Source organism: Camarhynchus parvulus, chromosome 7, assembly GCF_901933205.1.
Source record: "Camarhynchus parvulus chromosome 7, STF_HiC, whole genome shotgun sequence".
Taxonomy (NCBI): domain Eukaryota; kingdom Metazoa; phylum Chordata; class Aves; order Passeriformes; family Thraupidae; genus Camarhynchus; species Camarhynchus parvulus.
The window spans coordinates 6399476-6414721 of NC_044577.1; the positions used below are offsets into that span (position 1 = coordinate 6399476).

The 15246-nt window shown below is 39.4% G+C and overlaps 1 protein-coding gene across 1 annotated transcript; it reads left to right on the forward strand.

Annotated features, from left to right (window-relative positions):
• Positions 1–94: 94 nt before the first annotated feature.
• ZC3H15 (zinc finger CCCH-type containing 15) lies at positions 95–10562 on the forward strand. The gene is made up of 10 exons (XM_030952681.1): positions 95–250; positions 2097–2198; positions 4820–4931; positions 5645–5797; positions 6741–6832; positions 7886–8068; positions 8751–8897; positions 9100–9204; positions 9429–9555; positions 9778–10562. The coding sequence occupies exons 1-10, from the start codon at positions 173–175 to the stop codon at positions 9969–9971; spliced, it is 1293 nt and encodes a 430-aa protein (XP_030808541.1). The 5' UTR covers positions 95–172; the 3' UTR covers positions 9972–10562.
• The last annotated feature ends 4684 nt before the right edge of the window (positions 10563–15246 follow it).

Here is a 15246-nt window from a genome sequence, read left to right on the forward strand (position 1 = left end):
GCGGCGCGCGCTGCCTGTCGGGAGGCGATTGGCCGGCGGGCGGCGCGTTCCCATCGTGCCCCGCGGGACCCGTTGCGCCTCCCCCGCGGCGGCGGCGCGGCCCGAGCGCGTCCCGGCCCTTCCCGGCCCTGCCCGGCCCGAGCCCCGCGGGAGCGCCCCGGCCCGCCCCGCCATGCCCCCCAAGAAGCAGCAGCAGCCGGCGGGGGGCAGCAAGAAGGCGGACCAGAAGAAGAAGGAGAAGATCATCGAGGTGAGCAGGCCCAGGCCGCGGCCTCTCGCTGGGCCCCGCCGCTCCCTGCGGCCTCCCGGCGGCGGCGGCCCAGGGAAGGATCACGGGGCCAGGACCGCGCTGTGCCCGGGGAGGCGCTGATCGGGCCCGAGCTGTGTTGGGCCCGAACGTGATGTGCCAACCCTGCTGTGCTGTGCTGGCATTTTTCCTCGCCCTTTCTCGTGTTCACCCTGGTGTGCTGTGTGCCCAGAGTGCGGCTGGCTGCGGTGTGGGTCTGTGCTTTTGGGGGTAGGACCAGATCTCTCCAGAGATCGCTTCACACCTTACTGATTCCTTGGTTCCTCACTCAGATTTGCGGTGGGTTCTGTTACAGTTTGACCCATGTGACCAAATTGAAATAGAAAACCTGCTAGAGGGGTGTGTGTGGTTGTCTATGCTGTGCGTGTGAATTTATGCTGACAATACAAGCAGGGTAGTTACAGAAATTAAATATTTGCCTGAATTATTGGCGTGAAGGATGGTGATCAGGTGAAATACCTGTCTAATGAGTGTGTTCCTTTAAATCTGAGGTTGTGGGTGGTTGTTTCTGTGGTTTTTGAAAAGGTCAGGTTAGAGCAGTTGGTCCTGTGTTCTCCTGACGTTGCAGTTCCTGAGGTTCCTGCTGAATGCGGCTGCCCTGGAAAAATTCTGCTTTTTATTACAAAGAAATGTGACTGAAAGGGGAGAAACTGACATTAATTGTTAACAATAGAATCTTATATAACTCAAATAGACAGGGATTTGATTTTCCATGCTGTACTTAGAGTGGAAATGAAGCATATAAATGATAAATTTTCTTTCCCAACTAATTGTTTTGACTTCTCCAGTTAGCACCAAGTAACGTAGGGAGCGTGGTGTAAGTATGAGTCTGGAAACTTGGACCTGTCTATTTTGTAATTAGTTTGTAATATCTTTTTGGACTGTTAGACTTCCAAAACCATGTTTTCACTGAGCTATTTTTACTAAATGAACATATGTTACTTTTTCCTTCAAGGAGGAAAATGTTGGTATCAAATCAAAGGCATGGATAAGTTTTTAAGGCTGGTATTTCAGTTACAAAAAATAATTTCTGCCTCAGCTACGCATGTGAAAGTAAGCTATTTTGAGGTTTTTTTTGTGAATTTTTTTCCATAGGTTTGGTATAAGAACTTCTCCTTAACAGTAAAGCTGAAGATACAGAGGAATAATTGATTTAGGCAGTAAACAGAAACTTCAAACAGTGGATTTTGGGAAGCAGAGACACCTGTCCAGACCTGATGTAGGATAAAGACTTAACTTCAGATTAGTACAGTTGGAAAAGAAAAAGCTCCCAATACTTGAAAATAAAAAGTAACATGTCACATGTGGTAATAGAAGAGTGATGTGTGTTATATAGATGCCTGTGGGAATAGTTGAAGATAGAAGCAATGAGTGATTTCAGGTAGATAGAAAAGAAACCAGCAGTAGTCATGGCTAATCAGTTGTCCTGTTTTCCTCAGCTGTTCCTTGGGTAGTCTCCAGTAACATCTGGTCCTGCTGCTCTGAGAGGCCTGAGGGTGCTGTGTGTCCACTCTCACACTGATACCAGGCACAAGGAGCTCTGCTGGTAGAAACAAGAGCTCACACAAGGGCCACGTTCAGGAGGAAATGCTGAAAAGCCACTTCTGAAGATGATATGGGAGTCTAAATTTTGTCCTTACTGCTTCTTGCATTGCTTGTGTTACTTGAGGAAACAGTCTGTATTTTACTGAAAGCCTGGAGGAGTGGCAAGGGTGGGGTTTCTGTTGTTTTGGTGATTTTGGGTTGTTTTTTCTTTAATTAATATGGCTGTGTTTATCTCTTGACTTAGGACAAAACATTTGGCCTAAAGAATAAAAAAGGTGCAAAGCAGCAGAAGTTTATCAAGGCTGTGACTCACCAGGTTAAGTTTGGTCAGCAGAATCCACGTCAGGTAAGCGTTTATTGTGGAATGTTTTCCCACAGCACAGTCAGATCATCTTTCACTCTGTGTACAGATGGTCAGGAACTGAGGCAGAAGACAGTTGAGTTGTTCCTGGTGACCGGCACAGATCTAGCTGACAGTTGTTGTGCAAATGTTGTCTAGCTGTAAATGGTGTGCCTGTGTGAAGGCAGTACAGAGTATGGGGGTTTGTTGGTTTTTAGTTTGTTGTTTGGTTGGCTTTTGTTGTGAAAAAAGAACTGCATCCCATCCAAACTCAACTAGTCAGCGTGAGCATTTGTCTCCACGGTGTTCTGATGGTAGCATAATTCAGTTCAAGGTAAACCTGAAATGAAAATGTAGATACTGGCTGTCAGCAAAGTACAATTGCACCTTCTTTCCCTTTTTTCTTTTTAATTCCCACCTTCCCTGAGAAATAGTGAGCAGTTAAAATTAACAAGAGTTGTTACTAAAACTGGAATAGAAAGAAGAGGTGTAAACCTATATGTTCTCATTCTTCTACTTACAGAAGTATTTATTACAATTTTTAGTGGACACAAGTCTGTTAAGTCTCCATCTATTTGATGAACTCTTTGATCAAAAAACCTGAAATTTTGAGCTGCTGTGTGCAAGTTGGCTCTTCTGTGTGATGAAATAAAATGAGATACAATGTTTGCATTATATGAGTCAGAAAGCATGGATTTAATGGAAATGATCCAGGTCTCTTATTCCTCCATTGCTAGGCAATCTTGCTGTTACATATTTACACAGCTTTCTGTCCTGTGAATAAGCCTGTAAAATAATAACGTTTGCATTAGCTCAGTTCATGATGTCATGATACATTTCTTGCATAACAAGGATGGGCTAGCATGGAAAGCCCAACTTGAACAGTAAAGTTGGTATTTGGGTCATTAAGTCTAATTTTTTTTTTGTTTTGGAAGATATTCCGTGATGTCACTTCAAAAACATTGGTGTTATTCAAACAGTTCTAAAACTTGTGTATGAAATCCTTTGATCTGTGGCATGTATGCAAATACCAGTATAGCCTGCCTAAAACAATGTTATTTCTCAGATGCTGTTTGGGTGTTGGATTTCAGGATCAAATTTTTAAACCTGATTATATCTCTCTTACCTTATAGAATAGCTTTCAGTTAGGATTGTCCCTGAGAAAGAATTTTTTAAAGCAATTTTCCTCATGTCATGAGATGAAAATGGAAATGCTGTTAGAGCTTTAGTTTTGGTGGTGGGGGGTTTTGTTTTGGTTTGGTTTTTTGTTCCTTTTTTTATTTGTTATGGTTTCTTTGGTTTTTTTTGTTTCCTATATTTTGAGGAATTTTGGTTGTTTTTTGTTGGTTTGTTGATTTTTTTTAAGACAAGTTTTATTTTCAAGCTTTTAGAGCTCTGAAGAGAAACAAAAGCATTCTTAATTAATTTTTTGTAGTTGATATATGTGGGTCTATTTGTTATTTCAAATAGCCTATGTGAACTTTTAGTAGGAAAACTAGCCAAGCTGCTAATTCCTTTCTAAAACAATTTTGTGTATTTTTGTCAAGTTCACCATAAGAACAAGGCTCCTTTTTTGATGTTACACTGTATTTTAAAAAATAGTATCCACGTCCTTGTTTGTGGTGTTAGTCTCACTGGCTTCCCATAAGGACCAGAGTCAAATAAACACAGAATCCTTAAGGGCAGAGATGAACTGTAAGATCCCTGAGTCCAGCCATTAACCCAGCACTAAGCCATGTTCCCAAGTGCCACATCCACACATTCGGAACACTTCTAGGGATGGTGAGTCCACCAATGCTTGACCCACCCTTTCAGTGATGAAATGTTTCCTAAAATCTCATCTGAACATTGACTGGGGTAACTCGAGACTATTGCCTCTTGTCTTGTCACCTGTTACCTTGAAAAAGAGATGGAGCCCCACCTTGCCAAATCCTCCTTTCATATCTGATCTGAGAATGTTTCTCCCATGTTCTCTTTGATGTGTTTTCATCCCGCTTTGGGATAGAGACACACCTGCTCTGGCTTACCCAAAGAAGGATGAGGCAGAGTAAGGTATTATTTTTGTTAGACATGCACTTTTCCTTCCCTAGATGAGCTTATTTTCCTGTCTTTGGTCTTTAGTTAAGCAACGAACATTCATATGTTGAGTCGATCCAAGTTGAAATAATGTTCTAAAAGCACTTTCAGCTTCTATGGACGGATTTTCTGGAATTTCTGCCTGTTGTATAGATCAGAAGGAAGTGTAAAGCAGCATGCAGGGGACACAAGAGAGGCTTTTTTTGTGCAGATCTGGAAGTAGTTGCACTGCAAAAGGAGAAGTTCCAATGCCTCTCATTGGCTTTCCTACCTGTGAGGGTGCAGTAGGGGTCACTGTGACACTGAAGGTACCTGCCAGCACCTCTCCTCTCTGGCACATTCACTTTGCTAAATACTTTGCTGTCCCTCCTGGGGGACAGGTCAGTGCCAGTAAAATGCACCAGCTGCACACACAAGAGCAGCAATTCTGAGCCTTGCAGGCATCACAGGTTCCTTCATTCCTGCCCTTGTAAACTGATTATGAATGATTGGCTATTTTAACCTGCAGTTTGTGTGAAGTGAGTCCTGGTATCCTGGTCTTATGTTTATAGGTTGCTCAATCAGAAAGTGAGAAGAAATTAAAGAAAGAAGATAAGAAAAAGGAATTACAAGAATTAAATGAGCTCTTCAAGCCTGTGGTTGCTGCACAGAAAATTAGCAAAGGTATGACTAACTGATTTATCTTCATTTATGTTTTCTTATTCAGGTAAGTACTTAGGGTATAGTAACCCTTCAATAACCCTTCAATAACCAGTTGTTATTTTAATGAAATAACTTTGACTGTTTCCTCCTCCATCTAGTGTGCCAAGTAGTTTGTCAGTCATGACTTGACATTGTTTTGGGAAGTCCTCTGGGGTCAGTAGATCATTAGAATGTCAAAAGCTGCATTGATATTGTCAGCCCAGCTGAAGATACTTGGCTATGTTCTGATTGATCAGTTAGATACTTCTGGATGTGCGGCATGATTTTTGTGGGTTTGTGATGGTATTTAAAACAGCCTGTCTCCCCAGGGAAGTGTGAACATCCAAAGAAAAAATATAAGATCATAATTGTTGTCTTAACAGAAGACTTCTACTCAAATCAGAGCAGTAAATACTTTCCTGTTACTTGTATTTGACCTCATAATTAGCAGTAGCATTTAGTTTGGATCTCTCTTGAGGTTGGTTATTGAACAAACAAATTTGGTGATGTTACCAAGTTTTTACTGACCTATCTTCGGGAGTTTATGTGCAATAATTTTTGACAAAAGAAGTGTGATTTTCATATATTTAAAGTATATATTTTCATTCTGTACGTATCCTCGATGTTCTCAGAATTTCTAATATGTAACTTTTGCTTAAAAACAGTATTAAAATATAAAAATTTCCTTCACTCAGGTGCTGACCCAAAATCTGTAGTTTGTGCTTTCTTCAAGCAAGGCCAGTGCACTAAAGGAGACAAGTGCAAGTTTTCTCATGATTTGTCCTTGGAAAGGAAGTGTGAAAAACGAAGTGTCTACATTGATGCAAGAGATGAAGACCTTGAAAAAGGTATAATAATTGTAGAAATTTACTGCTAAGCCATTCTGATTCTGAGACTGGAATTTTAAGATTAAATGTCATCTGTATTGTGTTGATGATCCTGAAGAACAGTGACTATGGCAATGTCATGTGTTCTGTCATACAAGTTGCAAGCTGAGCAGTATTTGACCTTTTTTGCTGTTACTGTTTCCTTCTTAAGCTCTGTAGAAGAGAAAGGGGGAAGTGCAATGAGCAGCCAGAGTTGCCTTCCAGAACTGCTACTGGTGTTTGGCCAGATGTGCACAGTTCTACATTTAGGGGTACTTGGGAATTTTTTCTGTGGCTTTCTCTCCCCAGATGACTTGTTGGCTAAGTACTCTGGATTTTACTTTTATTTAGCAGGGCTTAGAGATTTTATAGAACTTGGTTTTTTCACATTTCCTTAGTCTCAGTCTTTATTTGAATTTTAGCCTCTGTCATCCTAAATGTATCTAATGGGATCCCACAGATTCACTGCTAATGTTGTCATTGATCATTTGCTTCTTTTGGTGGAAGCTTCTTTTAACTTTTAACACAGATAATTTGGTATTATCTCTTTAAAGCCTCCAGTTAAATTAGCTGTATTTCTGGATGTTACTCTCCAACCTTCTCTTTTGTTCAATTGTCTTGTTTTTCTTCTTTTCCCCTGTACACACTCAGTACTGTACAGATGGAATGACACATTACTGAGTGTTTAACTCACACTTTATGCATTTCAAAATTAAAATTTCTAGGGCTTTTGAGGTAATTGTCTTTTGAGTGGCATAGTAGAGTTTGAAAACAGTATTTTAAGAACCTACATTTATTTTCCCTAGTATAAGCTACTTAAAATGTAAGAATTGCATATTAAAACTGTTACTGGGCAGAAAAGCAGCTTGCTGGCAATGTTCAGTATTTGGATTTTTCTGTGAAATCATCTGCTGTCTTTTTCTAGATACAATGGACAACTGGGATGAGAAGAAGCTGGAAGAAGTGGTGAACAAGAAGCATGGTGAGGCGGAAAAGAAAAAACCCAAAACCCAAATAGTATGTCTTTTCTTTTTCCTTTTTTTTTTTTAATTGAGCTCTACTAGAAGGAATTAAGTGCAGTGCAGTCTGGCATTAGATGTGTTTTATCATTATATAAAAATTTAGAATGGAATATTTTAATAATAATGTTCTGGTAGATGGGTGGACTGATAGTATTTCTTGTAATATATTTAAAAATTAAAAAAAAAAACAAAACCACAACCCAGCAGCTCTCTTCAGTCCATTAAAAGTTTTCTCATGTACATTACAAATGGATAGTAGGTAAAGTGCTTTATAGAAATGCTCAAGGTTTCAACAGTATATTCAATACATCCTAATTGCTTAGAAACTCTAAGTATTGTGATTAGTGAAATCTGTTATTGCAGTGACTGTGCTATGTATTGACTAATCTATGTATTGGGTGACATACAAGCATTATAAGCTTTAAAATTTTCATCTAATATATGAATTGAGAGTAATTTGTAATTCCTGGGCTCCAAGTTCAACAATATTTTTTAGTTCTGTACTAAATGGCATAATGGGTTAATCCCTTTTTCATTCTTTGGGACTATTTCACCTCATTTTCAATACCAATTAATTAAATCATCTATTGATACCGCCTAAGTTTGCAAAAGTTAAACATTGCTATGGCTAAATATAAACTATAAATTTCTTGTTAAAGGTCCTAGGATGGCAGCTTTTCCTCAGGATCCAGAGCTGGAATGTTTACCAACATGTGAGGCAGATGCAATTTGTGTTGTTTAAAACTGCACCAATATTGGTGGGCAGAAAGAGATGCCCTGCTGGTTTTATAGAAGTGCAGAGTTGCCAGGCTTCTGTCATCTTGTCTCTCTTAATTGGGGTCATATTGAGGGACAAAAAGCTGTTGACTCCATGAGTTTTAGATACTCAGTTGCACTACGTTGTCTACCGTTTTTAGTAGCAATACCTTTCACATGTTCCTTCTGTTCTGAGCACAGCTGACTTGGACTGACTGAACTTCTGACATGGAGTGTAAAATGCTGGGGATGCAAAGAGGACACAGTGCTAACGACCACTGTTTTTATACAGGTCTGCAAATACTTCCTTGATGCTATTGAAAACAACAAATATGGATGGTTTTGGGTCTGTCCAGGTGGAGGAGACAACTGTATGTATCGCCATGCCCTCCCTCCAGGCTTTGTATTAAAAAAAGACAAAAAGAAGGAAGAAAAGCAAGACGAAATCTCATTAGAAGATCTAATAGAAAAAGAGGTAAAGTTGTTAGACATCTTTTGGTGGTAGTTGTTTTCATTACTCTGAAGAGACACATAAAAAATTGCTGATTTATGATAAAAAACTATTAGATGTTTTTAGAGCTGAATGAGCTGGGGCAAAGGATGCATAGCATTGATTCATGGTTTTGTTTAGAAACTATTACTTAGTGAACAGAATCAACTAGAGCTGCATACTTAGTGCAGCTGTTGCTTACCCTTTTTTAGGAGTCTTCTATTTCTTAACTGCTATTTCTCATTTATCCATTACAACTGCTGCTGTGGCTTTTCTCCTCCCCACCAGTGTCTCCTTAGTTCTCCCTTAACTCTCTCATGAGGGAGCAGCACCAAGAGCACAAGGTCTTCTGAAGGTGTTGCTGCTCTGCTTCTTTCTGTCACCATTGCTTGGCAGTGTCACTTGAGCAGAGCTGAGCTCTTGTCTTTCCTCTATTTTCTCCTCCAGTTTTCCTATTGATTTTCATTCCAACTCATCTCACTAACTGGAAAATCCCATGTTGAGTCAAATGTTAAGAAAGCGATGCATGTTTAACAGTGTAAGAGTCTCAAAAGAGACTTGGAAAGAAATGTTTTCAATTAGTTTCTAGAAATGAGTAATTAAATATCCAATCTGTTATAGCCTTTGGAAAGAATTTCTAGCATTAATCAGTCTCTTCTCTGGACAGCGTGCTGCCTTAGGACCAAATGTTACCAAAATTACTCTAGAGTGTTTTATTGCATGGAAGAGAAGAAAAAGACAAGAAAAAATTGATAAGGCTGAGCAAGATATGGAGAGGAGGAAAGCAGATTTTAAAGCTGGCAAAGCACTGGTGGTAAGTTTTACAGTCCAATTCTTACTGTAAGAAGAGCAAGTCAATAAAGTTTTGTGAAGAGGTAGCTGGCCTGAAATTGTTTTGCTTATTATTATTGTGTGTCATTTTTGTTTCCTTTTTTTGTGGTTTGTTTGTGTGTGATTTTTTGTAAGCAGTATAGATTGAATGAAGTGGTAACTGAAGGTTTTTTTGCTGTGAATAGATCAGTGGACGTGAGGTGTTTGAGTTCCGGCCAGAGTTGGTTGATGCCGATGATGAAGAAGCAGATGACACCCGTTATGTCCAAGGAGCAGGAGATGATGATGAGGTAAAGGAAACAAGATAAAATCAAGGAATGTTTTAATTGCTTTCAAGTTTGAAAAATGTCAGTTTGAAAGCCCTTACAATGAAACTAATAGGCTTGGTTTTTAATGCTGCCACATATTTTATCAGAAGGTTCCTGTTGAAGGTGACAAATGTTGTAGAAATCTTCCAGAAGTGAGGATTTTGTGGAAAAGTAATTAAGGCAGAGCATCTTGGTTTATTTTCCAGACAGAAGACCCTGTGTGCATAAATGATGTAGATTTGAACCTGTATGTCCCCAAGGCAGTAGAGGAGACTGGTATTACAGTGGCTAGTCCAGAGAGATTCAGCACATACACTTCAGTAGAAAAAGATGGTAAGTTCTTATTTTGTCCAACCTGTTTTCATAGTTGATTATCCAGCCTTGCATATTAACCAGGTACATGCAATTTGGCCAATATAGATCTGTGTGAATTTCAAATAAAGTAGCTTCTTCATAGTTTCAAAATTTGAAAGCATGTTTAGTAGGATTGTGAATTCAGTTGGTGATTAAGAAACTTGAGACTCTGAAATGCCTAAGAGTTATGTTTATTTTCAGATAATAAATTAAATGAAGCTTCTGGTGGTGATATAAACAACAGCGAGCAAAATGATTTAGATGAAGATAATGATGGAGATGGGGAATTGGAAAATGGAGTCATTGATGCAGTTCCAGTTGATGAAAATCTCTTTACTGGAGAGGACTTGGATGAACTAGAAGAAGAACTAAACACTCTTGATTTAGAAGAATGAACTAAAAAGCTCCAGTGAGGAATTAAACCTATGTGAAAACTGACTACATTTTTTTCTCCTTTTTGAATAGAATTCTTAAACAAGATGTTTATGGTTATGCAGCTGAATATGATGGGCACGTGATATACCAGGAATGTTTTCCTTCAATCTCATCTACTCCAGTCTTGGCTATGCTCACAGTAAAACGTTCAGAGTAGTTCAGAATTACCCGACAGCTGAATTTGCAGACAGTGAGATTAAAACTTCCAACTAAGAGTAGGAAGTGTAACTGCTTTGCCAGTATGCAAGTGGGCAGTTTGACATCAGGTACAGTACAAAAATCCAAGTATACATTCTTCACAAAAAATGCATTTTTATTAGTGATTGTGTTGATTTAGAAACTGCCTGAAGTGGTTTTCAGGCAGGGTACTCTAATGGAGCTGATGCAGATTATGCTTCTTTAAGTGGTGATTAGCTTTATTTGATCAGCTGGATACTGAAGATTGTGAACTGATATTTCATACAATACCAGTACAGTGCCCTCTGTTTAAAATGTTTTAAACTTTCCCACCACCTTTTGCCAATAAATCTGTAAATAAAAATCATCAACTTTAAAATACCTGTGTTGATTTTTCTCTGCTAAGTAAGTATATCATACCAAACTGTTAAGAGCTGGATTTTCGAATAGAGTGGTAGATGTTTTTCTCTGCAGTCTTGATACAGAAGTGATGGTGTTGGCTTCAGTTACATTTGGGCTTCCTGCCATTACAGTTTTTTTGTCTACTCTTGATGCAGTGTAAAATTCAGCAGCCAGCTTTTCTCCCTTGCTGTTCTTATTCCCTGCCCACCCATTAACTGATGTAATACCTGCTATACATCACTGACTGCTATTCCAGCCTCATTCTCTCCCCACTGTCTTTTGTAGATTAGTGAAGACCTCAGGCTCTGCAGAGCAGGGATGTTACAGTCCAAAACATGCCTGTCATCCCTTTGGTGTCCTCTAGATAACAGGAAGTTGTACAGGGGTAAGTTGCCTCAGGTGCTCTGTACCCTGCAGACTGCACTTCATTCAAGTCAGTCTGTCCTTTTCCAGTGGGTTCAGTGTCTGCCACAAGGATTTCTCAGCCGTGGTGCTTTTCCAGGGGGCTGTCCTCCTTGCCATACTCCCTGTGGTGTATGCCACACTCCTGCTGTACCGATGAAACCCTCTGTATTGATTTTTCTAAAGCTCTTAAATCACTGCTTCCAGACCAGTAGGAGTTATGGCATTGTTAGTGAGTTTTCCCAAACTGCTTTTGGGTGGTGATATTAGCTTTACTGGTTATTTCTGGCACTGCTGAATTTACTCTTGTTGCTATTTCTAAAATAGCAGACTTAGAATTGTTGGCCTTTTTTGGGATCTTTGTGGAATTCGGTTTTTCCTGTAGGAACAAGAAGCAGTGCTTGGGAGAAAGAGGCCTACTGAAATTGACTTCTAAATGTAAGTGTCTAAGGAAAAGCTGCACTATCAAATATAAATATTTATTTATGAGATTTTTCTCCTGTGGCCATAAATAAACAGAGTTGATGGATTATTGTATTATACTGGCCAGCAATAGAATACCTGGCTATCAGGACACTTAAGAATGCAATTCATTTGAATGTATGTTGCATAATTTTTCAAAGTTGTATATTTTAAATGGGAATAAAAGTAATTTAATCATTATCAAGGAAGAAAATGGCTATGTTTTCTGTCTTAGGGGTTGGTTTATTGTATATAATATTAATTTGATAATACTTATCTGTTTCACTGATGTAAATAGCTTAAATCTTTGCCAACATTTTGTTCATTTTACTTGAGTTTTACAGTGGAGGAATGTCAGGGTGACTCATTAATTTCAGCTAATAAAACCCTGATGGATGGGCAGAGAGTGCCTGTGTGCCCTTTTGGGTCTAAAAGGATGGTTGTGGTGCACAACTCCTTTGTACAGGTGTCATTTAAACATTCAGTCACCTTGCATGACACTGAAACCCACTGAACATCTGTAAGCTAGCTAAAGAAAACCTGCTTTTCCTAGGCAGTAGCTGTTGACAGATGACTTCAGGTGGGCAGGAAACAATAGCTGGCTGTCCTTTTTTGGTTTTCACTCTTTTTTTTCCTCTCCATTTAACTCTGGCACAGCTCCTGGCTGGGCTTCCTCTGCCCAGATTTCCCACTATGAGAGCAGGGTGACTGCTCTTCAGGAGCCCTTTGTCAGGGGAGCATTCAGACGTCTGAGGTGGGGAATCCTCTCCTCCTGCAGGTTCCTTCTGCTTTCATAGGGGCTGCTAGAAGCTCTTTTTCTCATTTAAAGAACCTTGCATTTGTAGCTAATAGGGTTTCAGTCAATAAATGCTCAGTTGAAAATGAATGCCAAGGCATTGCTTGGGGAAGATGAATTCTTAATGTTTAGGAAATGAGCAGTGATAGAAGGGAGTTCACTTGGATGTGACATCACTAAGTTGTTCTTACTGATGCACATTTCCTCTGATAAATTACTGATAATTCCTCTGAAATTTCCTCTGATAAATTACTGATAATTCCTCTGAAATTTCCTCTGAAATTACTCTGATAAAAGTCAGTGAGTCACTTCTGGAAAAATGAGATATAATCTCAATGCAAAAATAATGGTATCTTCATTTCAGTGGCTACCCAGTCTGTATGGGTCAAAAATGCAGTATTTCACTGTTAGAAGAGCGGGCAAGCTCAGTGCAGGACTCTTGCTGTGTTGAGATCAGGCTGTAAAGCAACATGAACCAGGTCAGAATCACCTTTGCAATAAACTTGGTGCAGTGTTTGTATCAGCCTGTGTTGCTCCTAACTTCCATGAGCACTGGGTGAGGAATGCAGCTGTGGCCTGAGCAAACCTTGAGGGAGCACCCTGGTGTAGCACTGCCTTTGGTACTGGCCATGTGTGTGGACAAAACCAGTTAAAGGCGCTGCAGCAAGCCCATGCCTTTGCTTCCTGCTGTTTGCTGTTGTGGGAGTAGAGTGGTGGTTCGTTTTCAGTTTTGGTGTGTATTAAAATCCCATTTCTGTCACACACAAACTGCTTGGACTGCTGAAACTGGCTAGCTTTAAATTCTTTGAACTTCTGGGAGGTTTTTAAAGCCTGTGTGATTAAATTTTATGCTTGCCACTGCTTTGTTACTCACAGCTCCCTACTTATTTTTGTAATGAACACTGTTCACAAAGGCCTGGAAAAATATTTAGAATTAAGTGCCAAGACTGACCTTAAATATTACATTATCTATGAGTTGTTTGTAATAGAAGTGTTGCCATTTCTTAATGGAAAGTGATCTCCAACTGTTTTTATCAAGAGGAGGTTTTATTGTTGATAAAACTTCTGACCAAGCAGTGGTACTTAACTTGGCAATTTAGTATTCTCATAATAGATTGTGTTTGTTTAATATGTTGGTTACAGAAAGAATGTACACATTCAAATCAGTATGTTTTTATTAATGTTTTCTTTCACAGTTTAGTTGGATGGGGAATAACAGCTGTCAAAAACTGTTCTGAATGCTGAATTCAAGACATTCTGAATGCTAAATTCTAATTCTTTTGCAATGCTAATGCTCCTTTTAAAAATTACCTGAATATAGTAAGTAATGCAGGCTTAATTTTGGTAAGCTTATATATCTTGCAAATAACATGCTTGGAGGTTTCATAAACATCAGTTGTTATCCCTGTTCCATGTGCTGCTTTGTAAAAAACTACTAAAACTGCAGAATGTTTAAGCAGCTAAACTAAAAATCTTACAAGGCTGGGTGTTTGTTTTCCTCACATGAAATTGTTACAGCCCTAAGCTGAGAGGAAGGGATTGTTCTCATATGCAAATATCACATACATATTCACCTGAAGTGTTTTAGGAGCAATTACCCCCTGAATAATATGAATAAGAATTGAAAAAGAATTGGAAAAAAGAGATGTGGGGAGGCCAGAGGAGCTGCAAAAACCCACGTGACAGCAGTTGTGCTGCATCAGACCGAGGGACTGTTTAATGACACTCCCAAAATGAGACACCTGAGGAACAAAGAGGTGGGAGAAGGGCAGGCCTGTGCACTGCTCAGGAGCACTTCTTTTACAGAGCTTCCAGCAATTTCTAATCTGGAACATTTCCTCTGCTATGAGAGCCTGTGGGGCCTCTCTCTTCAGAGCTCATTCCCTCTTTCTCCCTTGAATCCCTCGACTTTGTAACCAATTTTTGGAAACTCAGGAATTCCATACCTCTTACATCTTGTTTGGAACATGACTCCTGCTAGCTTGGGTTCTTCCAGGAAGTCATATCCTGTGCTTTGCTTTGACTTAATGCCAAATAGAGAAGGGTGGTGTAAAAAGAAAAGCTAATGTATTTCACTTGTGAAAACCACGCTATCTTGATGTACTTCAGTGCTAGAAACAGGGTTTTTTTCAAAATTAGAAGCTTTCTCTTGACATACTTGATATTTTGCTATAAATGGGCTTCTAATAAGCAGAATCTTTTGTGAAGGAAATGTTTTGTGAATGAAGTCTTTACTTCTGGTTAGGTACCAGGTGTATTTTTTGGAGTTGTGATCACCTGAAGTGCTTTCACTATGATATGTGCACGTGACCCTTTTCTTTTTCCCCCACACTGCTATTGCAGCTTGGAAGTGGCCTTGGCTTTGCCTGTCACACTTACTTCTTCCTTTCAATGGATGCTCTGTCTTTTCACAGAGAGCAGCTGTTGCTGGTGTTAGCAATAAGACCAAGATGTTTTATTCATTTATGATGTTAGAGCCCTAATATGTGACCACAATAGGCTCCTTCATAGCACATTATTGAAATTAATGCCAAAAATAATCAGTTCTTTCAATCATAAAATAGCAGCAGCAGCATCTCATCTGTGTTTAGGGAAAGAGACCTCGGAGGAAATCTCTTTAGCTTACATTTGTGGTTGAAAATGTAGTGTTGTAATACATTTGGACCTAAATTTGAGCTTAAAACTTAGAGGCATTCCCTGAGTTACCCAATCAGACTTCAGAAATGAGACAGACTCCTAAATTAAAGAAAGAAGCCATAGAAAAGAAAGCATCACAGATTTTCTTTAGAAAAGGAAAAAACCAGAAACAATACTGAAGGAAAGAGATGAGCAAATTAGTATAGAAGGCTCCCAAGGCAAAATGTTCTTTGTACCATCAGCCATTAGGGAAATGTTCTATGGAGGCTGAATCCTTGGGGCTGTGCTTGAATGAAACTGTCTATCAGCACATGATATGGATGTAGAACATCTCCTGCAGGAAATCAGCTTGTAACTTT